Raw genomic sequence first — 27,693 nt, forward strand, 5'->3', positions numbered from 1 at the left:
TTTTCAGAAAGATTTAAAACAGCATTTGTAACTAAGAATTTTGAGAGAAAATATTTTTCAAATATTATTTCAAATGTATATAGTATACATATTTATGTATGTTTTTTAAATTTTATTGTTTAAAGTATTATATACCCCCGCACATGCCCTCACACCTCTAGTGTCTGTGTCCATTGTTTATGCTTATATGCATGCATATAAGTCCTTTGGTTGATCACTTGCCCCCCCTCCCCCCTCCCTCCTCCCCTGTCTTCCCACTGAAGTTTGACATGAGGCTTTTAAAGTGGCTAAGTAACTTGCCCAAGGTCACACGCAAATAAACACTAAATCTCCTTCCTAAGCATATAATGACATGGGTCTCTCCATTTTAAGATTGTATTCTTTCCATGAAAGTTTCCTCACATAGAAATCTCTTAATGTTTAAGTTTCAAATTTTTGTTGTTGTTAATCCTCACTGGAGGATATCTTTCCATTGATTTTTTTAGAGAGAGTAGAAGAGAGGGGGAGAGACAGAGTGAGAGAAACATTGATTGTGAGAGAGATACATGGATTGATTGCCTCCCACACGCACCCGACCAGGGCCAGGGGTCGAGCCTGCAACCTAGATATGAGCCCTTGACCGGAATCGAACCTGAGACCCTTCAGTCCACAGATTGACAGTATGTCTGCTGAGCCAAACCGGCTAGGGCTAAGTTTTAATTTTATATCAGAATTACATTTGGGACACTTTTCCTTCATAGGAGGTTGGTTGACAAGGTTGGCTAATCAGATGAATTTTAGTTTATTGTAACTTGCAATATTTTAATTTAGACATCAACCCCCAAGCAGTGACCTTTGGAATCCACTTGACAATATCAGGGGATACTTGATAAAATGTTGAATATGGGGCTCTAAGGAACTTCAGATAAACACTATTTGAAGTTGTGTTTTCCTAGTCTTTGTACCTCCTTTCTTCCTTAATTACAATTCTTTTTAAAATTAGTTCTAATATTTTATATTAGAGAAACTAGAAATTGAAAAGACATGAAGTTATTGGTGTAGATTTTTTCTTTATGTATCTTTTTTCAGTAGTTAGTGATTTTGATCAGTGTTAAAAGGTATGAGTGGTCCCCAAAATATATTGTTACATGCCTTTATTCCCCTAATTTTTACTCACCAACCATATAGCTGAGGGTATATAGTTTTTACTTGCGGGTAAAAACTACTGTCAGGAGTTTAGTTAATGTAAGCTTATATACTGCTTAGATTTTTCTGCATTGGTAATAGTCATTGTGTTTTTGAGAGTTATTCCTATTATATAATGAGTTTTACTTGATTAGCCAGGATTGGAGGTTTTATTTTAACGTTTTATTTAAACTTTTTTTTTAATTGTTCCGTGAATTTAGCCCTCTCCAGCTCTTTGAGTAAAGACTTGAGTAGTGATATAATATTTTTGCAAGTGATTAGGTTGATATATTTGGGGTTGGGGGAGTTGCTAGCTTTTACACTGCCTTTGTGTGAATTGAATTAAGAAAAGGTGTCCTCTCCTCTGGGTGGAAACCAGGGTTTGTGGCCTGGCCAATGTAGAGCATATAGCCACTGCTCTGAAATATAGAACATATTTCAGCACTTTCTTGATCCTTTAGCCAGGCAGCCTTGTCCTAGATGAGTTGTGAATATCAGTATCTTTGAAGTCTCTTTGTACAGGGTCAAATATGAACTATATGTTTTATCATCTTCGTGTTCATCAAATTCACTTTGTATGCAATGCAGGTAGTTGTTTGTGTGTCGGCTGGATACAGACATAGCGCTGCTGTAACAGAGGATGGTGAATTGTACACATGGGGTGAAGGAGACTTTGGAAGATTAGGTAACATTTTTTTTAATTGAAATTATTCTCATAGAAAAATAGAAATGATGATGGTTATTGAGTGAGACTAGAATTAATAGGCCAAAGACTGTAATTTATTTTGTTAGTTTTTAAGTTCAGAGGAAGATGAGTTTATATACAGAATACCTAGATTTTGGTGCTAAAATTTAAAAATATAATGAAATCTATCAAGTATTTACTGAGTGTGTACTATGAGCAGGCACTGCAGGATTTTGGTGATAAGAAAGATACCATCATGACCCTGATGTGTATAATCTAGTGGGAAGGGAAAACAAATCAATATGAGCATGATACTAGATAGCATTTGACAAAGTGCTCTGAGAGGAGCATAAATAGAATGTCCTAATGAGTCATTGGGGAGACTGGGTGACACAGTTTGGGAGTTGCCTAGATTGGGGCTTAATCACAAGGAACAGCAACAGCCTGTAATTATTGGAATCGAGAGTCTAGGTCAGTGGTCGGAAACTCATTAGTCAACAGAGCGGCAAACCGTGGCTCGCGAGCCGCAGTTTGCCGACGACTGGCCTAGAAGATTGGATGTGAGAAGATGATAGAAATGATTCTGTTTTTCATATTTATCTGCACTTAACAATGCATCAATTCTACTATTAACTTGTAATGTGTATTCCAGCTATGAAGTAATGGCCGAAAGAAAAAGAGTTAATATTTCTTTTTTGTTGTGTTTTACCAAGGTCACGGTGACAGTAATAGCCGTAACATTCCAACATTAGTAAAAGACATTAGCAATGTAGGAGAAGTTTCTTGTGGCAGTTCACATACTATTGCTTTATCTAAAGATGGGAGAACTGTATGGTCGTTTGGAGGAGGAGACAATGGTATGTAAAAATTTATTTGTTGATTACTTTGGCCTTTTTTCTTGAGATTTTTAAAAATTATTTTTCATTTGTACATGTCTATTGTAGAAAAACACAAATATTGATAATAGAAATTAAAAGACCTAAAATGAACTGTTTCTACAAATGTTGCTATAACCATTGTTAAAACTTTGGTAGATAGACATCTAAATATGTACATACGGTATATTGCTGCACAGATGTTTTTTAAAAACCAAAGCAGGCCTATATTTACCATAGATATTATTTAATAACCTGCTGGTTTTTATCTAACAGTATTTTATGAGTATCTTTTTATGTCAATAAGCATGGCTCTACATTTTTCTTTTAGTATTCTCAAAGTATTCTTTCATGCGATTGTAGCACAACTTATAAAACCAGTTTATTGTTGAGTATCTAGAGAGTTTCCAATTTTTTTCAGTATTAAAAACAGTACAATGAATGACTGAGTCTTTGTCCACTTTACTTAGTCACTCCTATCAGCAATGTGAGAATGCTCACTTCCCCATATTCTTTAATACCCCACTAGGTATTAAAGTAAGATAATTTAAAAAATTATTTCAATAGTGAAAATAATATCATTTAAATTGTATTTTTTGGTTCTTAGTAAGGTTGAATATATGTTAGCCATTTATTTTTCTTCTTTAGTGATTTGCCAAGTTTTCTAGTTCATGAACTATTAAATCTTTTCAAAAATTAGAAACAATTACTTCATATGCACATATAGGAGCTATTTAGTATATCAGCAAATTTGAAGTTAGAAATATCACTATAAAAGGAGAGAAAAACAAAAATAATTTTCTATATCTATCTTAAAGTGGTTTTAATTGCAAGAATAGAGGTTCTTTTAAACAAGTAAATTATTTAACCTGCATGTGTTTGTTTTCATAGGCAAACTTGGCCATGGTGATACAAACAGGGTGTATAAACCTAAAGTTATTGAAGCTTTACAAGGAATGTTCATACGCAAAGTTTGTGCTGGGAGCCAGTCTTCACTTTCTTTGACATCAACAGGGCAGGTAAGACTAAGGGATGAGCATGAAGGCTTAGATCATTTCCTAGAACTAGGTGACAAAAAAGTAATTCAAAATTTAAAGTTAAAAAATACATTTAAAACATATATATTTTCTCCTGTTTGAAGTACAGTATCTGAGAAGGAATCAGGTTTTCTGACCTGGCCTGTGTGACCCAGGTAAACCTTCCCTTAGCCCTCTGTTCTTTGTATTAAGATGGTTTTGTAAAACCTTTTAGCACTCAGCAACCCTTAAGTGTTTCCCTAAAAATCATGGATAGTGGGGGAAAGAGAGACTAGATCTTGCTGGAACCAGTAATATGAACTAACTAACAAAGCAAGAAGGTGATCAAAAGAGTGGGTAAGGAGAACATTTCCATATGGAAAATAATCTGAGAGGTTTAGGTGTCCCAAGAAAGGGTTAGTCAGGCTTAGGAGAGTCAGAATTTTACAATCTCTTTGTAAACTTTTGAACTTATACATGAGTATCTTGACTTCCCTTCGTTTGTTGGTGATGGAAAGGGTCCTGGTATGGTGATAGACTGACAGTAATTTCCTGCTTACATCCATCAGCAATGACAGTGGAAAAGGGAGCTAACCACTCATTCTCTCACATATAGGAATCCCTTATGTGCCAGGTAGTGGTATAAAAATGTTTTCGAACTAAATCAAAAGGCAGATGAGCAGCAAAGTGGAAATTAACATATAATTAAAAAAATTTTTTTTGAGAGACTTGAATGCCTTGTGTCCTAAAAAATCTACCTCATGCCCTGGCCGGTTAGCTCATTTGGTTAGAACGTCATCCCCATACACCAAGGTTGCGGGCTCTGTCCCCAGTCAGGGCACATGTAAAAATGAAGCAATGACTATATAAAAAAGTGGAGCAACAGATCCTTGTTTATTTCTCTCTCTCTCTCCCCTCTGCTCTCTCTCCCTTTCTCCCCCTCTCCCCTGTCACCTCTCTTCTCTCCCTCTCTTCCACCCCCCTCCCTCTTTCTCTCGCTCTAAAAAAAAAATCAATAAATAAATTTTTAAAAATCTACCTCAAACTATCACCTTATACTTCACTACATTAGTCATTTGTTACAATGCTGGTTGCTACCTTAAAACTTAAAACTTCTCTTTTACATCTTTCTCACTGAGAGTTTTGTGCTAAGAATCAATGAATTGAAGCCAGATGATGCTCATTTATTTGTTGTATAACCACAGGCAAATCACCAACCTCCCTTGAGCATCAATGCTTCTTTTGTAAGAGAGGAGTAATAATTCCTACTTTCTTACAAATGATCATAAACAACTATTGTTTGAATGGAAAGTTTCTATAAACCAAGAAGTACTGTTCAACTATTAGTTGCTAATCCTCCTATATAATAAAAGCCTAATATGCTAAGTGTCTGGTCGTCCGGTCATCCGTTCAACCAATCAAAGCGTAATATGTTAATGATATGCTAAGGTTGCTCAACCGCTCGCTCTGATGTGCACTGACCACCAGGGGGCAGACAATCGACTGGTCCACCAGTCTCTATGACGTGCACTGACCACCAGGGGGCAGATGCTCCGACTGGTAGGTTAGCTTGCTGCTGGGGTTCGGCCAATTGGGACAGAGCGAGACGGGCTGGACATGCCCTGGAGCCCTCCCGTGGTCCCTCCCTGGCTGGCCAACCTCCCTCGGCCTGGCCTGCACCCTCTCGCAATCTGGAACCTCTCGGGGGATGTTGGAGAGCCAGTTTCGGCCCAATCCCTCAGGCCAGGCTGAGGGACCCTACTGATGCACCAATTCGTGCACCTGGCCTCTAGTAATATAATAATAGTAATAAATTCAGTACATTAAATTCCTAAGAAACATGTAAATTGTTTGCTCTATGACGGTGGTTCTCAACCTTTCTAATGCTGTGACCCTTTCCTCATGTTGTAGTGACCCCCAAACATAAAATTATTTTCGTTGCTACTTCATAACTGTAATTTTGCTACTGTTAATGAATCGTAATGTAAACATCTGTGTTTTCCGATGGTCTTAGGCTCTACAGCAGCGGTTCTCAACCTGTGGGTCGCGAACACATCATGAGGAGCTGTATTAAAGGGCCGCGGCATTAGGAAGGTTGAGAACCACTGCTCTATGAGTACACTAAGTTATGTGAAGTCAAATACATAAACTGAGAAAAAAATAAAGTGAGAGAGAAATACTTTTGAATGGTAAGGGTAGTTCTGTTTACCATTATACTACTTGCTGAGCATGAAATGAACATCTACTTTTTCCTTGGTTCATCTCAGTCCCTCAGGCCTCTTCAGTGCTAACTCACCACCGTATTAAGTGTGATACAGTATGTATTTTTTTTATACAACAAGGACCCTAAAATGCAAGCCAAGTAGTTCTTCATCGTGTATTCAAGCAAAGAAATACTGCAGTAGCAAAACTTAGCTATGTGAATCCTTTTTCGGGGGGAGGTGGGGAGGAGGGCAAGCACAGGCACGGCTGTACTCCTGAGAGGGAGAGCACAAGCTATGTGGGTCTTAATGAGTGACAGTACTATATTGTATTTGAATGATTTAGGAGATTTTCAATGACAATGACATTATCAATTTATTTATCTTTAGTTCCTAACCCCTCCTAACATAAACCTTTCTTGTACTGGAATTATGTGGCATTCTATACTTAAATAAGTTCTTTGGCAACTGGTACAAGTATTTGCTCTTCATTTTTTTGTTGAAGAGGTTTAATCTCTCAGTAGTCTTTCCTGAAATAATTGCAAGACAAAATAATTCCCAAACTTGATGGCACAAAGATAAGAGTCTATAAGACCCATTGAAAGAAAAAATATTGTTCAATTTAATGATTATTTTGCTTTTGAGTTGCCAAATTGGCAGTGGTTTATTCTTTTATATTCCATACTAGAGGCCTGGTGCACGAAATTCGTGTACCGGGGTGTGTGTCCCTCAGCCCAGCCTGCACCCTCTCCAATCTGGGATCCCTTTCACAATCCAAGACTGCTGGCTCCCAACTGCTCGCCTGCCTGCCTGCCTGATTGCCCCTAACCGCTTCTGCCTCCCAGCCTGATCACCCCCTAACCCAGGGGTGGGCAAACTTTTTGACTCGAGGACCACAATAGGTTCTTAAACTGGACCGGAGGGCCGGAACAAAAGCATGGATGGAGTGTTTGTGTGAACTAATATAAATTCAAAGTAAAGGAGCAGAGGGGAGAGCAAGAGAACCCTCCGCTCTTTCGGCTCTGCGGGCGGGATAAAACAGCCGAATGGGCCGGATTCGGCCCGCGGGCTGTAGTTTGCCCACGGCTGCCCTAACCACTCCCCTGACAGTCTGATTGATGCCTAACTGCTCCCCTGCCAGCCTGTTTGCCCCTAACTGCCCTCCCCTGCAGGCCTGGCCATCCCTAACTGCCCTCCCCTGAAGGCCTGGTCACCCCTAACTGCCCTCCCCTGCAGGCCTGGTCCCCCCCAACTGCTCTCCCCTGCAGGCCTGGGTCCCCCCCCCCCCCCAACTGCCCTTCCTTGCAGGCCTGGTCGCCCCCAACTTCCCTCTTCTGCCGGCCGGGTCACCCCTAACTGCCCTCCCCTGCAGGCTTGATCGCTTCCAACTGCCCTCCCTTGCAGGCCTGGTCCCTCCCAACTGCCCTCCCCTGCTGGCCTTCTTGTGGCGGCCATCTTGTGTCCACATGGGGGCAGCCATCTTGTGTGTTGGAGTGACAGTCAGTTTGCATATTATTATTTTATTAGATAGGATTAGATAGGATAGAGGCCTGGTGCATGGGTGGGGGCCAGCTGGTTTTCCCTGAAGGGTGTCCTGGATCAGGGTGGGGGTTCCCTTGGGGGGTGGGTCGGCCTGTGTGAGGGGCCTGTGGTGGTTTGCAGGCTGGCCACACCCCTTGGCGACCCAAGCAGAGGCTCTGGTATCTGGGATTTATTTATCTTCTATAATTGAAATTTTGTAGCCTTCAGCGGAGCCAAGCCTCCTGCTCGCTCCATGGCCGCTGCCATTTTTGTTGGGATTTATTTATCTTCTATAATTGAAACTTAGTAGCCTTAAGCGGAGGCCAAGGCAGGCCAGGGCTGTGGAAACTTGGCTTCCTCCATTGCTGGGGAAACCCAAGCCTCCTGCTCTCTCTGTGGCCGCAGCCATCTTGGTTGGGTTAATTTGTATACTCCCTCCCGATTGGCTGTTGGGCATGGCTTGTGGGTGTAGCAGAGGTATGGTCAATTTGCATATTATTCTTTTATTAGATAGGATTTTTCACCTCATATTTTCCTCAAATATCTTCAATCAGTCAAAAATAAAGATGTTTGTTTCACATGGTCCTCTTTCTAAGTGGTAATTAAAATTGTTATCACAATGAGGTAAGGTATTTTTCAACTAAATCATAAATGGCAGTTTTGTGATTTATAGAATTTTTTTTAAATGATCACACCTTGGTCTAGTCAACACAATAATATTTGTTGGGACCTTCAATGTAAGAAACATGTAAAGGAGAAGTTTTAAGATAGCAACAGTATTTCTAAGCTACTAAGCTTGGGCAAATATAACACAATGAAAGCCAATAAGTAGCTTTGGCAGAATCTCTCAGAAGATCCTTCCATATATTTTTTTTTATGACCAATTATTTTTCTTTCAGCTCAGGTTTTTGTCTGCCTGTATAATAAACTTCTAAAAATAGCAAAATAAATTACTATGCGCATCTTTAAAAGAATCAAAACAGTAAATATTATTTTAACAATAAAGTTATTATTTAGTATTAAATTACACTGTTTTTTATAATATTTATTTCTAATTTCTCAGGTTATTATGTGTAGTGTATTTCTATTTGTTTCAGGTCTATGCTTGGGGCTGTGGAGCTTGTCTAGGTTGTGGTTCTTCAGAAGCTACAGCTTTGAGACCCAAGCTTATTGAAGAACTGGCTGCCACCAGAATAGTTGATATTTCTATTGGAGACAGTCATTGTTTGGCTCTTTCTCATGGTAAAGTCATTTGTTTTTAAGAATTAGTATTAACTATCATCTTCCACAAATACATTACATTTAAATTGGGCTTTTCTTTTGTTCTTTGTGTTTTGTTTTAGATAATGAAGTTTATGCCTGGGGCAATAACTCAATGGGGCAGTGTGGCCAAGGAAATTCCACAGGTCCTATTACTAAACCAAAGAAAGTGAGTGGCTTAGATGGCATAGCTATTCAGCAGATCTCTGCTGGAACATCACATAGTCTGGCATGGACTGCTCTTCCTAGAGACAGGTAAGAATGGCCACATTAAAAAAGTTTTGTGTTTTAATAACACTAGAAGCACTAGTAAAAATAGAAATAACTGTGCTTTGTTTTAAAATACCCTTCTGAACATTTTTAGTATTTTTTTTTATTATCATAGTTGACATCTAGATTTCTTTCCATTTGAATATTGGGGTTAGATATGTTTTATAAGCATGAGGTTATCCCCTGTATTTAAGATATTTTCTTAATTTGTCTTCTAAACATTTTGAATTTCTTCTGTGTCCAGATAATGATTAAAAAATGTTTTATTTATTTCAGAGAGAGGAAGGGAGAGAGATAGAAACATCAATGCTGAGAGAGAATCATTGATCGGCTGCCTCCTGCACACCCCCTCCTGGGGATAGAGCCCACAACCTGGGCCTGTGCCCTGACCTGTTATCGAACTGTGACCTCCTGGTTCATGCGTCGATGCTCAACCATTGAGTCACACTGGCCGGGCCCAGATAATAATTTTAAAATTAAATGTATAAATATCAAGAGGAAATTAAATTAAAATAATCAAAACCAGAAGTAGGCTTAATTGATTTAAATAATTAATTAGCCTCTGTACCCTTTATCTGGTTGGTTTTTGGAAAAATTAGTTGCCAGACTTTTAAATAAAATATGTTACTTTTTGCAGGAATTTAGCTTTTTCATGAAGTGATAACCATAGATCTGTTCAATTGGGTAGGTGACTTTTAGCCAGTATTGGGAGATTGAATTTTAAGGAATTTGAGGGTTGTTTTTAGATGCATGTGGGCTAATTTACAACCTAGAATGTATTATACAGTTGACCCTTGAACAACATGGCTTTGAATTGTGCTGGTCCACTTATACATACACAGATTTTTCGACAATAAATATACAGCCAGCCCTCCATATCTGTGCATTTTGCATCCACGAATTCAGTCAACTGTGGATTGGAAACAGAAGTTTTCAGTCTGTGGCTGGGAATCTGTGGAAGTTGGAGGCCCAACTGTATGCATTTTTCTCTGCCATTTTATATAGGGGACATGAGCACCTGCGGATTTTGGTATTCACAAGGGGTGGGGGTGTGTGTGTCCTACAACCAATCCCATGCAGATACTGAGGGACAACTACAGTTAAGTTTTGGGGATTCAAAAGTTCTACATGGATTTTTTACTGCACTAGGGTAGAGAGTCAGCACCTGTAACCCCTGGATTGTTCAATGGTCAACTGTATTTGCATTCTAGACCTTTGATTCAGGTGGGGTTTATTATAACATTGTAACCAATTAAATACATTTATACCCTCTAAAACAAAAGCCCCAAAGAATAATAAATTGAATGTAAATAATTTATATTAGTATTAACTCTGCAACTTCCCATTTTATATGTAGATAGTTTGTTTCCAAGATCTTGAAAATCTTCACAAGAGTTTTTAGGAGTTTTTCCTTTAATAGATGTCAGTATGTCTCTGTGAGTCAGACTATGTTTCTTAAAATGAAATACATATTTTATAGACCCTTAGAAGGGGCTATAGTAGATCATGTGTCTTGGCCTTCTGCCTTCAGGTGAGTGAATATCCAAACCTTACAAAACAGATGGTGGTTATATATTTTCTTATTTTTTTTTTAAAATATATTTTATTGATTTTTTACAGAGAGGAAGGGAGAGGGATAGAGAGCTAGAAACATCGATGAGAGAGAAACATCGATCAGCTGCCTCCTGCACACCCCCCACTGGGGATGTGCCCGCAAGCAAGGCACATGCCCTTGACCGGAATCGAACCCGGGACCCTTCAGTCCGCAGGCCGACGCTCCATCCACCGAGCCAAACCGGTTTTGGCTATATTTTCTTATTGAAGAACTCTAGGGATGGCCAATTCTTGGTTTTTCTCAGTTGCTAAAATGAAAGGTTTTATCACCTTCATAATCAATAAGGTTTTCTGTGTATCTTGTTGAAACTTTTAGCTTTAGTAATGGTTTAGATTTTGTTTTTGATCATGTGTAAAAATTTTATGTTAAGGCAGCTCCATGATTTTTCTTAATGCTTTTTTCTAGACAAGTTGTTGCATGGCACCGACCTTATTGTGTAGATCTTGAAGAGAGTACCTTCTCACACCTGCGTTCTTTTCTTGAGAGATACTGTGATAAAATAAACAGTGAGATCCCCCCACTCCCTTTCCCTTCATCAAGGTATGTTCTATATATGTATATTTGTGTGTGCGCGTGCATGTCTATTAATTACTCATTTCAAGTTTTGACTTACTATTCTTTTTTTTATTTTTGGAATGCTGGATGAATTTATTTTTAATTATTTATTTTTTTAAATTCTTTATTGTTTAAAGCAGTGGTCGCCAACCTTTCGGACTTCATGGACCACCAGTTGGCGACCACTGGCTTAAAGTATTATATAGGTCTCCTTTTTCCCCCATTGGCCTCTCCCCAGAGTTTTGACTTACTATTCTTTCTTGTTTGATTTTCCTCTCAATTATATGAAATTTCTTTACAATCTAAAAAAGAGCTAAACTTAGGTACTTGTTGATAAAAATCTTTTTGGAGAGTTACCCGTAATTTCATGAATCATGTTTTAAAAATTACTGTTGGTCATAATTAGACAAAATTTTTTAAGAGAAAAAAAATGTTACTGAAACTGGAAAGCACGTGCTCTTTTATGTTCCAAAAGTTCACTGCAGTTTATTTGGTTTCAGGGAACACCACAGTTTCCTCAAACTGTGCCTGAAGCTTCTATCAAATCACCTTGCTCTTGCACTTGCGGGAGGGGTAGCTACCAGCATTCTTGGGAGACAGGCAGGTCCACTTCGAAATTTGCTCTTCAGACTGATGGATTCTACTGTCCCAGATGAAATCCAAGAGGTAAGAGTATAGGACTCATGAATCTGTATCTCAAGGCACATCTTTCTCTGACGGGGTAGCTTATAAATTCAACTATATCTTAGAAAACTTCAGTTGGATGTTCTTTCCCCTACTCCTATTTTCTTGTGAGAATAAATGTTTTTGGTCAATCTGTCCTTTAAAATAAAGCTCAAATGTCATTTCTGAGAAAACCTTTCATTCCCTGCTCTCCTGCCAGGTTAGGTTTCTCTTATATGTATTCTCATTGTATTGAAGTTGTCTATTTATAAACATGCCTGTTTTTGAACACCAGAAAATGAATTTATGAGCACAATGACCTAGCTTATTTTTTATTATGATAAAATACATATAATATAAAACTTACCATCTTAACTATTTTTACGTGTACAGTTCAGTGGCATTAAATACATTCATAATGTTGTACAGCTATTACCACCATCCATCTCCATAACTTTTCATTTTATAAAATTGAAATTCTATATCCATGTTTAAATAACCTCCCATTTTTCCTCCCTCCAGCTCCTGGCAATCACCGTTCTACTTTTTGTCTCTATGACTTTGACATGCTAGGTGTGTCATATAAGTGGAATCATATACTGTTCGTCTATCCGTGACTAGCTTGTTTTATTTATTACTAGAAGCCCAGTGTGCGAAATTGTGCGGCCCCGCCCACCCACATGGTCTCACCGTGCTCGCAGCCCTGCCCACCTGTGCCGGTCTTTGGTTGTTATGGCGTTAGGGCCACTGGGTTTTTATAATATAGATAATGTCTTCAAGATTCATCTGTGTTGTAGCATATGGCAGTGTTTACTTCTTTTTTAAGGCTGGATAACCTTCTGGTTCAGGCTCAATCCCCAGTGTGGGGCATGCAGGAATTTTTTGACATGTGACTTACATGTCAATTTAAAATTAAAAAAAATAAAAATGGTGATTTTTCTGCTGCAGGGGCATGTTGCTGGGATGCTGCAGGTAGGAGTATTAACATTAACCTGAAACTGAGAATTTAATATCAGCAATAACGTAGTGAAATATTTTTTAAAAGGTTGAAAAGTACTGGAATAAAGTAAGGAAGTTAACTTAAAAAAGTATCCTTAGAATCGTTTATTTATTCCTTGAGCTTCTTTGGTAGCTACTCTGTCTTAGGAGAATTCTTAGGATATGGATTCTCCCAGGGTGTGTATAAGGCCGTTTCTGTTGAGGACTGTTTTTATTCCTTTTTCCTTCTTCCTAAAACTTCTAGTAATTTATCTGTTTTCAACAATCACTGTTGTTGTATTTTGTTTCTTTCTTTTTTAGTGCTATATTTTGAACCAATTGTAGACTTAAGGAAAAGTTGCATAAATAATAGGGTTTTCATGTATCTGTCACCCAGTTTCTCCTAATACTAATGTCTTACATAACCACAGTACAGTGATCAAACCCTAGAAATTTCATTGGCTTAATACTGTTAATTAAACTAAAAACCTTATTAGAAATTATATCAGTTTTCCACTAATGTCCTTGTTCTTTTGTAGGATCCGATTCAGGATTTAATTGTTATTTCTCCTTAGTCTTCTGCACTCTGTTATAATTCCTTATCTTTCATGATTTGGACACTTCAGGAGTTCTGCTCAACTTTGCAGAGAGCCTTAAGAGGCTCAGTGCTGTATTCAACACTAAATATTTGTTGGGTGATGATTATCTACTTAGTGGCAAATCTAAAATATGTATTCTGGTCTTCTTAAAGACATTTAAAGAAGGACTTGCATGCTTTCTTTTTTCACATACCACTTTTATTTAGATTTCCATGATCCACTTTCTATGATTTCTGTGATTATAGTATCAGTAGACTTAATTTATCTTATTTATTAAAAAGATAAGAACCAGGCCAATAAATACACTTTTCTTTTTTAATATTAGGTGGTAATTGAAACTCTGTCAGTGGGAGCAACCATGCTGTTACCTCCATTACGAGAACGTATGGAGTTACTTCATTCTCTTTTACCCCAAGGACCTGATAGATGGGAAAGCTTATCCAAAGGACAGGTGAGCTTCTGCATGGTATCTAAGTAAACCAGTAATATCACACACAAAGAGAGAGGGAAATAAAACTAATCGATTGCCTTGTGTTTATGAAATAATACTGCACTTAACTTGGTGGTTCCTGGTAAATCCTTGTATTTAATGTTTTCTGCTGGGAGAGTTCCTAGATTTCTAATGAAAGTGAAGTAAATGATAATTTATTAAATTATGTGGGGGAAATTATTAAAATTACGGCTAATTTTTCCAGTGTTGCTTACACTTTTAAATCAGAGACTTTTTAGTTTATTTGTAATGTACTGAGTTAAAATCAAGGGCATGCACTACTTTTGATTCCATGCCCAGAACTTTGTCTGAAATTGCTTACATAAAAAGTAAAAGATGACTTATGAAAAAGTATTTGATAATATGAGTATGCTTAGTCTTTTCTTTTTTAATATCTTCTGTACATTTAAGTAAATACATTTTGCTTAATCAAGTAGAACAATCAATTGTAGAGTTAAACATACCCAGGAAAAATGGTGCGTACTTATAACATTCACAGATGCCTTGCAATGAGTATTTTACATTAACTTAGGTTTCAGTTATATATTTTAAACATTAGGATAAATAGTTTCATTGGTAATTCTATAGAGGAATGTGTAGTATAGTTTATTTGTTGACATTTCTGACTCCTTTCTACTTACAGTGCTAAAATCATTATGCAGAGTATGCCATTTTAGCTTAGAGTTTTACGTTTTATAATAGAGAGCGGAATAAAACTCTAAGTTGCATTTTCCCAAGTGGTATTAATGGGATAGCTTTTCTTTTTTTAAATTTTTTTCTTTCTTTTTTTTTCTGAGAGAGGAAAGGAGAGAAGTAGGGAGGGAGAAACATCGATGTGAGGGGGAAACATTGAAGAGTTGCCTCCCACAAGCGCCCCCAACTGGGAATCGAACCCGCTACCTTTCCGTATATGGGATGATGCTCCAACTAACTGAGCCACACCAGCCAGGGCCAGATAGCTTTTCTTTTGATTACTTATTTGCTAAAAGATTATTGTTAATCAGGATATGAGGTGGATTATTTAGCATCATTAGTATAGTTTTTTTCTGGGATCCTTTTTTTTCTAGTGAGTTTTATGCTAATTCCTATTTTATCAATGGAAATATTTTTTTTTTTAGAGAATGCAACTGGATATCATTCTGACAAGTTTGCAAGATCATACCCATGTAGCCTCCTTACTTGGCTATAGCTCACCCTCTGATGCTGCTGACCTCTCTTCTGTGTGTACTGGCTATGGAAACCTGTCAGATCATCCTTATGGCACTCAGAGCTGCCACCCAGACACCCATCTTGCTGAAATTTTGATGAAGACTCTCTTAAGAAATTTAGGATTTTATACAGTAAGTTCTTTTTGTGTGTGGTTAAAATAATAATAATAATAATAATATAATAATAATAATAATAATAATAATAATAATAATAAAAAACCTCTTTGTTTTTAGAGGTGGAAGATATCACTTTAGGTCAAGATATTTTGACATTTAAACATTAATGAAATAAATAAAGCTCTAGACTCCACTCCCCATAGGGTGAAAACATGTCAGATCTTCTGAAATATTGTGGGTGCCTACTGACTTAAAATTGACAATTGCAAAGAGATTTATTTTAGAATTTTAGCAAAAATTTTTTGATGTTAATGTACAAGAATAAACAGATACAAATAGTCAACAACATTTTGCAAGAGAGGAATAATGAGGATGGGTATAATAATGATTGACCTTACCAGATATAATCTTATAATTAAACAATATGATTGGCACTGATCAACTGGAGAGAAGAAGGTGAACACTGTAGCTTTCCCTGTATTAGAGGGCCAATAATTTTTACTTTGTGGTGTTTCTTAGATCCATCTCATTTTTTCTTTTCATTTCTATAGGTTCTAACTCAGGCCATTAGGACCTAATACTAATAGTAGTGTTATAGCTGTTTTCACTGTTGGTGTCTTCTCAGGATCCTACTGCTGGAATAACCTTGTTTTATTAAAAAAACAAGATAGTATTAAATTAAAACTTTTTCAGACCTTTCATCATTTGGTTTACACACCACTCTTGACCTCCTGCACATGGCACACCTATCTTCTGCTTGTTCTTCTGTCTACCAATCTGTAACTTAAAAAAAAAAATCATTATTGTTGAAAGTATCACATATGTCCCCTTTTTCCCTCATTGATCCCCTCTGGCCCACTCCCATCCCCTGCCCCAGGCCTTCACCACCCTATTGTCTGTGTCCATGGATTATGCATATATGCTTACAAGTTCGTTGGTTGATCTCTTCCCACCCATCAACCCACCCCCTACCTTATTCTAGGAATCCTTGCCCAAATAACCCCATCTAACCATAGCATTATAACTGCATACCCTTGAGCAATTTTTAGAGTCAGAGTGTACTGTATAACTTCAACTTGTTTGTGTATCCTTTCACATTGTCTCCTATGCCTCTTCAGTGTCAGGTCTGTATATTCTTTTTCTTCTATACAAGTCTTAGCGTTTTGTTCTGCCTATATTAAAAGGTTGTTGACTAAATTAGAGTGATAGTTGTTCTTATAAATTATTTTCTCTCAGATTTAAGAATGTAAATTTGACTTGATATTTTTGGCTGTAAGTGGAATGGGAACAGTGTTATAGTATATCCATATCCACTTTTAAGGAACATTTATGCTGAATTAAAGTAGTTCCTTTATTATGTTTTTAGGGCTAAAGTAGATGTGTATATTATGTGGACATGGCAATAAAATACTACTTTTGGGCTAAAATCATAAATTATTGTTTCTTTCTGTTGTGATTTAAACCAAACTTGTCATGTTCCAAGATTTTAAAATAATGGTTCTTATCTTAACCTGTTTGGTCTGCTTTAACAATACCCTGGACTGGGTGGCTTATAAAGAACACAAACTTACTAATTAGTTTGCAGATGGGAAATCCAGGACCAAGGCCTGGAGGATTGGGTGGTTTATAGACAGCTGTCTTCTTGCCTGTGTCCTCACACTGGCAAGCTCTCTGTGATCTCTTCTGTAAGGGCATAATCCCATTCATGAGGGCTCTGCCCTCATAACAATTCACCTTCTAAAGATCCTGCTTCCAATTACTAAAATATTTGGGGAGATTAGGCTTCAACATATGAATTTTGAGGGGATACAAATAGTTTCTCTCTAATAGTGCTTATTTGGGAGCTTATAATGGTGTTTATATTGTAAGGGTCTTAAAATGTTCTGAGATTCTCTTTTGCGTATTGTAAACAGACCATATATTATGCATAAAGATGTTCATTGCATCATCTATATATATAAAACCTTAATATGCAAATAGACTGAACAGGGGAACAACCCAACAACCGGTCGCTATAATGTGTACTGACCACCAGGGGGCGCGTGCAAAACATGGCAGGCATCAGCTGTGGTGGAATGGTAGAGCAGGTGTGCGGGGGCGCCAGACCAAGGCGGGGCGCCAGTCGCTGTCATTGGGGAGAGCCTCTGGTGTTTACTGAAAATTCTTTGCTCCTGCGCGCCACGGTCCTGCCTGGTGCTCGCACCCACTGCCAGTACCAGTGCTGCTCGCACCCACTGCCGGCACTGGAGCTGCTGCTCGTACCCACTGCCGGCGCCCGGCGCTGGCCCCAATCACTTGGCGCCATCAGCGGGTACGAGCGGTGGGCTACCGGCCCTGATTGCCCCTCAGGGCTTCTCCACCTCCCCCTGCTCCTGAGGGACAATCAGGGCCCGCAGCTGCCTCTTGCACCCACTGCTGGTGCCAGCCCCACTTGCATCCGCAGCCGGCACCAGAGCCGCTGCTCACATGCGCTGCCGGCGCCCAGCGCTGGTCCCGATTGCTTGGCACTGTCAGTTGGTGCAAGCAGTGGCTGCTGGCCCTGATTGCCGCTCAGGGCTTCTCCACCTCCCCCTGCTTCTGAAGGGCGATCGGGGCAGCAGCTGCTGCTTGCACATGTTGATGGCGCCGACCCCTCTCGCACCTGCTGCTGGCGCAGGCCCCAGTTGCTCAGCACGGTCAGTAGATGCAAGCAGGGCCGGCGCCATCAGCGCATGGTAGCATCGGTGGCTGGAGCAGGGCTTCCAGCAGAGAGGGGACTGGGGGCCGTGGCAGGAGGGGCCGGGCTGGGGCACGGAGGATGGGGCGAGACTCGCCCCTGTGCCCACTGAAGTCTCGCTGCCCACAGTTCCTTTCAAGGTGCACAAATTCGTGCACTGGGCCCCTAGTTAATTATAACCAACTAGAGGCCTGGTGCATGAAATTCGTGCATGAAATTCATGCCCGGTGGGATCGGGCCTAAACGGGCAGTTGGACATCCCTCTCACAATCCAGGAATGCTGGCTCCCAACCACTCGCCTGCTTGCCGGCCTGATTGCCCCTAACAGCTTCTGCCTGCCAGACTAATCACCCGCTAACCACTCCCCTGCCAGACTGATCGACACCTAACAGCTCTCCTGCTGGCCCAATCTCCCCTAACTGCCCTCACTGATGGCTTGGTCACCCCTAACTGCCCTCCCCTGCTGGCCTGGTCACCCCTAACTGCCCTCCCCTGTCGGACTGGTTGCCCACAACTGCCCTCCTCTGCAGGCCAGGTCTCACCCAACTTCCCTCCCCTACAGGCCTGGTCCCCGCCAACTGCCCTCCCCTACAGGCCTGGTAATCCCTAACTGCCCTCCCCTGCTGGCCTGGTCACCCCTAACTGTCCTTCCCTGCCGGCCTGGTCTCCCCTAACTGTCCTCCCCTGCCGGCCTGGTCTCCCCTAACTGTCCTCCCCTGCAGGCCTGGTCACCCCTAAATGCCCTCCCTTGCCATCCTGGTTGCCCCTAACTTCCCTCCCCTACTGGCCTGGTTGCCCCCTACTGCCCTCCCCTGCAGGCCTGGTCGACCCCAACTTCCCTCCCCTGCATGCCTGGTCACCCCTAACTGCCCTCCCCTGCTGGCCTGGTCCCCACACCTGCCCTCCTCTGCAGGCCTGGTCCCCTCCACTTCTCTCCCCTGTAGGCCTTGTTTCTCCCAACTGCCCTCCCCTGCGGGCCTGGTCCCCCCAACTGCCCTCCTCTGCAGGCCTGGTCCCCTCCACTTCCCTCCCCTGCAGGCCTTGTTTCTCCCAACTGCCCTCCCCTGCAGGCCTGGTCCCCTCCAACTGCCCTCTCATGCAGGTCTGGTCCCCCACAACTGCCCTCCCCTGCAGGCCTGGTCTCCCCCAACAGCCCTCCCCTGCAGGCCTTGTCCCTCCCAACTTCCCTCCCCTGCAGGCCTGGTCTCCCCCAACTGCCCTCCCCTGCAAGACTAGTCAACCCTAACTGCCCTCCCCTGCCAGCCTGGTCACCCCTAACTGTCCTCCCCTGCTGGCTTGGTCGCCCCTAACTGCCCTCCCCTGCAGGCCTGGTCTCCCCCAACAGCCCTCCCCTGCAGGCCTTGTCCCTCCCAACTTCCCTCCCCTGCATGCCTGGTCTCCCCCAACTGCCCTCCCCTGCAAGACTGGTCACCCCCAACTACCCTCCTCTGCCAGTCTGGTCGCCCCTAACTGTCCTCCCCTGCAGTCCTGGTCGCCCCCAACTGCCCTCCCCTGCAGGCCTGGTCCCCCCCAACTGCCCTCCCGTGCTGGCCCAGTCACCCCTAAATGCCCTCCCTTGCCATCCTGGTCACCCTAACTGCCCTGCCTTGCTGGCCTGGTCACCTCCAACTTCCCTCCCCTGCAGGCCTGGTCACCCCTAACTGCCCTCTCCTGCCAGTCTGGTCCCCCTCAACTGCCCTCCTCTGCAGGCCTGGTCTCCCCCAACTGCCTTCCCCTGCTGGCCTGATTGCCCACAACTGCCTTCCCCTGCCGGCTATCTTATGGCAGCCATTTTGTGTCCACATGGGGGCGGCCATCTTTGACCACATGGGGGCAGCCATCTTGTGTGTTGGAGTGACTGTCAATTTGCATATTACCTCTTTATTAGATAGGACTAGAGGCCCAGTGTACGAAATATGTGCGCAGGTAGGGTCCCTAGCAGCTGCCGGCCGGGGCCTTCCTTCACACCTGCCTGAGCCTGGCACTGCCTGCTCACCTGCTCCACCATCCTGCTGCAGTCCTGCTCTCATCAGGGCCCATTGGGGCTGGCAGCGCCTCCATTGCTGCCTGCTGCCTATGCCGCATCACCGATGCCCACCATGTTTTGCACCGCCCTGTGGTGGTCAGTGCACGTCTAACTCCTGGTCGGTCGAACTCCTGCCTGTAGGAACAATTTGCATATTAGCCTTTTATTATATAGGATATTATATAGGATAATAAGAAATTAGAAACAACTGAAATGTCTAAAACAGGCGAATGATTAAATTATGGGATATATATATATATATGCTTAATGATATATCATATGACTCAAGTTTTATATACACACTAGGGGCCCAGTGCACGATTTGTGCACCTTGAAAGGAACTGTGGGCAGCGAGGCTGCAGTGGGCACAGGGGCAGGTCTTGCCCCATCCTCCGTGCCCTAGCCTAACCCCTCTTGTCGTGGTCCCCGGTCCCCTCTCTCCAGGCAGTCCTGCTCCAGCCACCACCGTTCCCATGCACTGATGGCGCCAGCCCTGCTCACACCTGCTGACGGTGCTGAGAGATTGGGGCTTGCGCCAGCAGCAGGTGTGAGAGGGGCTGGCGCCATCAACATGAGCAAGCAGCAGTTGCTGCCCTGATCGCCCTTCAGGAGCAGGGGGAGGTGGAGAAGCCTGAGGGGCAATCAGGGCCGGCAGCGCTGGGCATGGCAGTGGGTATGAGCGGTGGCTCCGGTGCTGGCAGTGGGTGCGAGCAGGGCTGGGGAATCGGAACCCACAACCTTTTGGTGTATGGGACGACACTCCAAGTGAGCCACCTGGCCAGGGCTAGTCCACTTATTTCTTTTATAGTCAGAAACAAATTTACTTTTTAAGAATTGTCATGTTAGAAATTCACAAGCATGTGAAAACAAAACTTTACAGAAATCTGGAAAACAATAGCATTAAAATGTTGAAATATGTTGTCTTTGGGTACTGTACTGTTTTCCTATTTCTTATTTTCTGTATTTTCAAAATTTCTTCGGTGAAATAGGTATTTTTTTAATAGAAAAACAAATTGAGATTTCTTGATAAATCTTATCTAATAGCTAATAACAGCAAAGATTTAAAAATCTATAATATTGAAGAAAGAAGACAATGGCTTTTTAAATCAGAATCATTTATGGTAGGTAGCACCTTTCATTTTCAAGCACTTCATTTATGATCTTCATTTATGTATCATTTTAGGATCAAGCATTTGGAGAGCTAGAAAAGAATAGTGATAAATTTCTGCTTGGAACATCATCTTCGGAGAACAGTCAGCCTGCTCATCTTCATGAACTGTTGTGTTCACTGCAGAAACAGCTGCTGGCATTTTGTCACATCAATAACATTAGCGAGGTATGGGATTCTTTGCCTTTTATGGTGATCTCTCTCAGGGACCTTGGAACTCAGATATTTGGTTAAGCCATGACATTTTTGTACCTTGAATCTTTCAAAGTGTAGTAATTTAGCAACTTTTCCCCCTCAGAATTCAAGCAGTGTGGCATTGCTTCATAAACATCTTCAGCTTTTGTTGCCTCATGCCACAGATATTTATTCACGTTCTGCAAATTTGCTCAAAGAAAGTCCTTGGAATGGCAGTGTTGGAGAAAAATTAAGAGGTATGTTTAGAACTAGGTTTCAAATTTTATCAGTGGTTATAAAGTAAGAGTCCTTAGCCTTTCCAAAGTCTTATGAGGGCCTGAAACCTCTGAGTAGAATACAAATAATCTTGAATCTCCTTATTGAAAACCCCTTTGATTTGGGTTGATTTGGGGGTGATGGTAATAGTGATTGATCTGGTTAACCTTAAAGAAGCTATTGACATGACAGAGACCTAATTTTAAGGCACTGGATGATATGTACTCAAAATGATTAATCTTAAATGGCATAAAGTGAGATTTTTAATTTGCTATTTCTTTACCTTCAACATTTTCCAGTGTTCCTTTTTCCTTCTTGAAATGCCTTCTTTTCCTTGGGCTTCTGTGTAGTCATAATCTGTTTTTACTCATACATCTCTGGTCACTGTTTTTCGTTGGTTCCTATAAACTCCTCTTTCTTGGACAAGCCCTTTAATGTGTATGATCCTCTGAATTTTGCCCTAAACCCTCATTTCTCCCTGAATGATCCTATCTGGTCCCATTGCTTTTAACCACCATGTGTATGTTGACTCCTGTATCTGCACCTAGCTGAGAACTCCCCTTTTCACATGGGCCTTTCTCTAGGTACCTACTGGTGTCTTTTTTTTTTTTTTTTTTTTTTTGGTTGTTTTAAAGGGAACTAAAATTCAGTATGTCTGTCCAAAACCAGTTTACTCTGAAGTTCCCCCCACTGAATAAAGAAACTGCTTACTAGACATTTTCATTTTGCTGTTGCACAGGCATTTAAAATTTAATCCATTCAAACTGAACTCCTCTCTGAATGATCCACCCAAAATACAATGAAATATTGAAACAAATATGATTTAAACCGGATACTGATAATGCTTTGAGGTGATGTTAATTTTTTAAAAAGTAAATTTGGTTTAAAAAACATAAAAGGCTTTCCTTACTAAAATGTAAGCACTATGAGGGCAGGAGTTTTTATGTCTTTTTTCATGGCTGTATCTCACCTAGAACAGTGCTTGGTGTGTTGTATAGGTACTCAGGAAATATTTTTTTAGTAAACCTAAAATGGATTAATTTGTGAATCAGAAATTCATAATGCATTTTAAGGGAAGGAGCTATAATCTTTTGAATTTGTTGGCATGAGGATATGTATGCTTTCCCACAAAGTATCTGTTGGTGGCACTCTCTGCAAGTGAGTAAATACTAATACCACCCCACCTCCCAGGTAGGTGTTCAACAAAAAGTTACTGAATTAGTGTACTGTAGTCCTAAGTTAAAATGTATTGGTTTTTAAGTTTGTAACATGTTGAATTGATCCATGTTGAATTTCTTACCCTTCATAGATGTGATATATGTCTCGGCTGCAGGCAGTATGCTCTGCCAGATTGTTAATTCCCTACTGTTACTCCCTGTGTCCGTGGCTCGGCCTTTATTGAGTTACCTCCTCGACTTGTTGCCACCTCTTGATTGCCTTAATAGACTCCTGCCAGCTGCTGCTCTTTTAGAAGACCAAGAGTTACAGTGGCCTCTTCATGGTAAGTAAAGATGGTAAAAGAGCAAATAATGCTTTTGAGAAAAGTTGTTCTTCTTTGCATTCATCAGGTAAATTCTATTTGGATGTGTTACGTAATGAAAAAGATAAAGTTGTCATCTTCTCAGAGATTATAGTCTAACATGGGCTCTTATATGGGAAAATATTACGAAGTTGCTCATATATAGCAATGTCATAAGGAGGAACTTTATATGGTCAGCAGGTTTGAATGGTATATTTCATTGATTCTAAGAAACTTTTTTTTACCTAAATTTTGACATGGTTTAAATTAGAATACATCTTACAATGGATGATAGGGAAGCTTTCTTTTCTTTTTTTTCTTTGCTTTTCTTTTCCTTTCTTTTCTCTTCTTTTCTTTAATGTTCTTATTAATTTAAGAGAGAGGAAGAGAGAGAGAAACATCAATATTAGAGAGATACATCTATCAGTTGCCTCCCATATGCGCCTTGACCTAGGATTGAGCCCACAATCTGAGTATGTGCCCTGACTGGGAATTGAACCAGTGACCTTTTGGTGCACTGGACAATACTCAACCAACTGAGTCACACCGGCCAGGGCAGAAAAGCATTCTTTCATAATTCAGTCAGCAGCATAAGGACATATTTTATAGTCAATAGATGGATTTGATTTTAAAAGTTTTATTTCTTACCCTAGCTCAGTGGTCGGCAAACTCATTAGTCAACAGAGCAGCAAACAGTGGCTCGCGAGCCGCGGTTTGCCGACCACTGCCCTAGCTGGTTTGGCTCAGTGGATAGAGCGTTGGCCTGCAGGCTGAAGGATCCTGGGTTCCATTCCAGTCAAGGGCACTAGCCTGGGTTGTGGGCTCGATCCCCAGTAGGGGGTGTGCAGGAAGCAGCCGATCAATGATTCTCTCTCATCATTGGTGTTTCTTTCTCTCTCTCTCCCTTCCCCTTTCTGAAATCAATAAAAAAATATTTTTAAAAAAGTTTTATTTCTTAAGTACAAAAGTTTTTAGTTTTAAATCTCTATTTGACAGTAAAATATATTTTATTTTGGTTGGATATATAGATAACTGAATGCAAAAGATGGATTCAGTTATCTATATATCTGAATATATAGATATTGGGAACCTATTAGATATTTTGTAGGAAATAACATTCTGATTTTAGGCATGACACTTGAATTCACTTAATTTATAAAATGCTGATGATTCTATATAGTTGAATATAGCTTAAAATGTCATGTTTAGAAAACAGTGTGTTTTCCCACTGGAGTCTGTCTATCCTAAGGCTATCAAAGGAGTTTCATTACTACAATTTTAAAATGTTTCAAGTTTAAGTGAGGTCACATGTTTTGATCGTGGACTAATGCATGAAAAGATCCTAGATTTTAGTCTTGGCTCTGCTAGTAATTTGGCTGTCTGATCTTGGGCAAGTCACTTACAACTTCTTTGTTTCTCCTGGAAAGATTAAGGTTGACAAGATGACATTGAGGGCCTGTATTACTTAACATTGTTTGGTTCTGTGACAACTGGATCTAGATGAAGTCAAGTGTCATGGTTACAGCTGTATTCTGATGTTGATTAGGCTTAATATGAAGCCATTCGAGGTTTAACCTTCCTTTGCAATAGCATCTCTGAACTTTACATTAGGTGATTAGGTGTCATTTTATTTTGGTTTTTTGCATCTGTGTTTATAATTGATATTTTTCTATAATTTTTCTGTGATGCTAATACAGTGTTGTTGCATTATTTTTACTACCACCATTATACCAACCTCATAATATCAGTTTAGAATCTTCCTTTTTCCCCCCTTTTCTCTGAAATAATTTGTCTAAGATAGGGATTATCTTTTCTTGAGGTTTATAAGACTTTATCTATAAAACTATCTGACCCTGGTTTTTTTTAGATAGACTTTGGCTATTAGTTTTTGTTCTTAGAGGTTTTATTTTCTTTCAGCTTTTTGTTTTTTTATAAAGCCCATTTTGGAAATTGATATTTTTCCAGAAATTATCATTTGTTGGTTTTCATTTATTGATATGAAATTGTTCATAATATTCACTCATGGTTTCTAAAAATCTCTATTGTATCTGTTGTTAAATCCTCTTGATAATTCCTAATTAAAAAACATGTTTTAAAATCCTTATCCAAGGATATGTTTTTATTGATTTTAGAGAGAAGATTAATAGGAGGGGAGAGGGAGAGAGAGAAACATTGTTATGAGAGAGGAACATCAATCAGTTGCCTCCTGTATGCACCCTGACCAGGAGTTGAACCTGCAACCTTCCCCGGGAATTGAACCTTCAAGTTCTCGGTGTATGGGATGATGCTCCAACCAACTGAGGCACACCAGCAGGGCTTTTATTCCTAATTTTTGAATTTTTTTAGGATTACTTTTATTAGAGGTTTATCCATCTTTATTAGTCTTCTCAAATAACCAATTTTGGATTTGGTTTCTCCCCTCGCCCCCTTAGTCCCCCCTACACACAATTTCACTGATATTTGTTTTTATCTTTATGGCTAAGTTTTATCTTTATGGTATAGGTTTTTGTTTTTTTAATGTGAAGAACTGTTGAAAACAAATGTACAAAAAGAAAGCATGGGTCTGGATCTTAGTATAATTCTCAATTCAAGCTTTAAAAGTATTAATACTAAATGTCATTTTACTAAATCAACCTTGTTTTGATTTTGGAGGGATGAGTTGTCTCAAGTACTCTTTTGGTAAAATTTGATCTGGATAATGAAAAGTAGGAATAGAATCCTTTGGGGTAATTCTGTCATATACTATTTTAATGTTTATCTTAAAATTAATAATTTTACAAAGGAAAATTTTGATAGCATAACTTATCTGAATATGATTTAAATTAGTAAAGGGAATATATACAGAAAATGTTATAATTTATTTTCATTGTAAAATTATTTTGCTTCAATGTCTTATTGTAATGCAAGAGAAAGCTTGAGAATCTTGAATACCTGATAAGGACACAATTACTAATGATTTTTGTCTTCAGGAGGGCCAGAACTGATCGATCCTGCTGGCGTGCCATTACCTCAGCCAGCCCAGTCCTGGGTGTGGCTTGTGGATCTGGAAAGAACCATTGCTCTCCTTATTGGGCGATGTCTTGGTGGCATGCTTCAGGGCTCCCCTGTGTCTCCGGAGGAACAGGACACTGCATATTGGATGAAAACACCACTTTTTAGTGACGGTGTAGAAATGGACACCCCTCAGTTAGGTAATGTGCTTTTTCACAACATTTAAAATACATAGTTATGTACCTCCATTGGAGATTTCATTTATTCTGGATTTGCTGAATAGGAAACTGAAGCGGCATTTGTAAGATAGGGGATCTGAGACTGTAATTGGAGCTCTCAGAAAAAGTTAAATCCTGCATTATCGTGTAGTGAAAAGAACCTCTAAAATAGGAAAATGAAGGCTTAGTCCTACTCTGTCATTATTTATCACTCATTTGGGGCAATTTATCTAATCCATAAAAATGGGAAAATTCTTGACACTTGTCTTCTGGGGCTTAGAGGTTATGAAACTGCTTCATAGAATATAAAGCTTTGTAAGTTTACCACCATGGCTTACCAGTGCTCAGTTTTCAAACACCTCTCAGATATGAGTGGCAGTCCTCCTCCTAGCCGGTCCTGCTTTCATGTTGTTGTTACCTTGTGTGAGTCTTTATTTTTTTTCTCCCTATTTATGGTATCTTTGGAGATTCCTTTGTTCTGCCTCATCTTCTACTTGTCTACTTTGCTGGGAAGCTAGCTCTCTGTCTGAACATGAGGATTTCTCCAGTTCCTGAACAGATAATCTAGTTGTTTATCTAGGATAGGTCCTTTAATCTCTCTGGGTTTCTCATTTTAATCCATAAAATAATGAGTTAGATTGGAAAGCCTATGTGGTCATATTAGATCTAGAGTTCATTATCTATATATATAAAAGGCTAAGTGTCCGTCCATACATCTGACTGGTAGCTATGATGCGCACTGACCACCAGGGGGCAGACACTCAATGCAGGAGCTGCCATGATATGCACTGGCCATTTAAAAATAAACAACACCATGGACCTGGTGCCAACAAACCAGCACTCTGCTTCTCCCAAGTGGGACACAGGCCCCACCACCACCCAGGAGCGACACACCACCAAATCGCAGCCAACGCTGCCAAGATTCCCTAGTGCAAAATGCGGCCTACAGCCCAGAAACAGTCACTGTGGGCGCCAGGTAATGATGTCATATAGCAACACCTGGCCTCTTCTCCCTAGCGCAGTGGTTGGCAAACTCATGAGCCGCAGTTTGCCAACCACTGCCCTAGCAGCTAGTCTCTTGGAGTTTCTTCAGCCCAGGAACCTGACTTGCTTTATAGCCAGGTGCAAACATTTTACAGTTTAACCAAATGTCTATGAAGTGTTTTCCTGTGCCTCATCTCATTTTATCCTCACAGAAGTCCTGGAGTAGGTAGATAGGAGACTCAGTAGAATCCTATTTTCTTTTCATTAGCCAGAAAATGGAGATTTAGAAAGTTTAGAAACTTGACCTGACTGAAAAGAAGTAAGAAATGGTGGACCTTGAAAATGACTTCAGGTTTTCTCACTGTGCAGAATGTAGTCAAACACTGATGCAGTTAAATATTTTA

At 40.3% G+C, this 27,693-nt stretch overlaps 1 protein-coding gene across 7 annotated transcripts in view; it reads left to right on the plus strand.

Moving 5' to 3' along the window:
• HERC1 (HECT and RLD domain containing E3 ubiquitin protein ligase family member 1) overlaps positions 1-27,693 on the plus strand; it is a 184,558-nt gene that overhangs the window by 45,550 nt on the left and 111,315 nt on the right. For all 7 annotated transcript variants that reach the window (XM_080659702.1, XM_080659704.1, XM_080659705.1 and 4 more), the window contains exons 6-18: positions 1,753-1,849; positions 2,563-2,706; positions 3,616-3,743; positions 8,560-8,704; positions 8,806-8,977; positions 11,013-11,147; positions 11,663-11,828; positions 13,728-13,853; positions 15,011-15,232; positions 21,143-21,295; positions 21,426-21,558; positions 22,887-23,078; positions 26,066-26,287. In XM_080659702.1, coding sequence (XP_080515828.1) covers positions 1,753-1,849; positions 2,563-2,706; positions 3,616-3,743; positions 8,560-8,704; positions 8,806-8,977; positions 11,013-11,147; positions 11,663-11,828; positions 13,728-13,853; positions 15,011-15,232; positions 21,143-21,295; positions 21,426-21,558; positions 22,887-23,078; positions 26,066-26,287 — 2,035 coding nt within the window. The remainder of the gene's footprint in view (positions 1-1,752; positions 1,850-2,562; positions 2,707-3,615; positions 3,744-8,559; positions 8,705-8,805; positions 8,978-11,012; positions 11,148-11,662; positions 11,829-13,727; positions 13,854-15,010; positions 15,233-21,142; positions 21,296-21,425; positions 21,559-22,886; positions 23,079-26,065; positions 26,288-27,693) is intronic.

The sequence above is a fragment of the Plecotus auritus genome (genome assembly GCF_963455305.1).
Source record: "Plecotus auritus genome assembly, chromosome: 1".
Classification (NCBI taxonomy): domain Eukaryota; kingdom Metazoa; phylum Chordata; class Mammalia; order Chiroptera; family Vespertilionidae; genus Plecotus; species Plecotus auritus.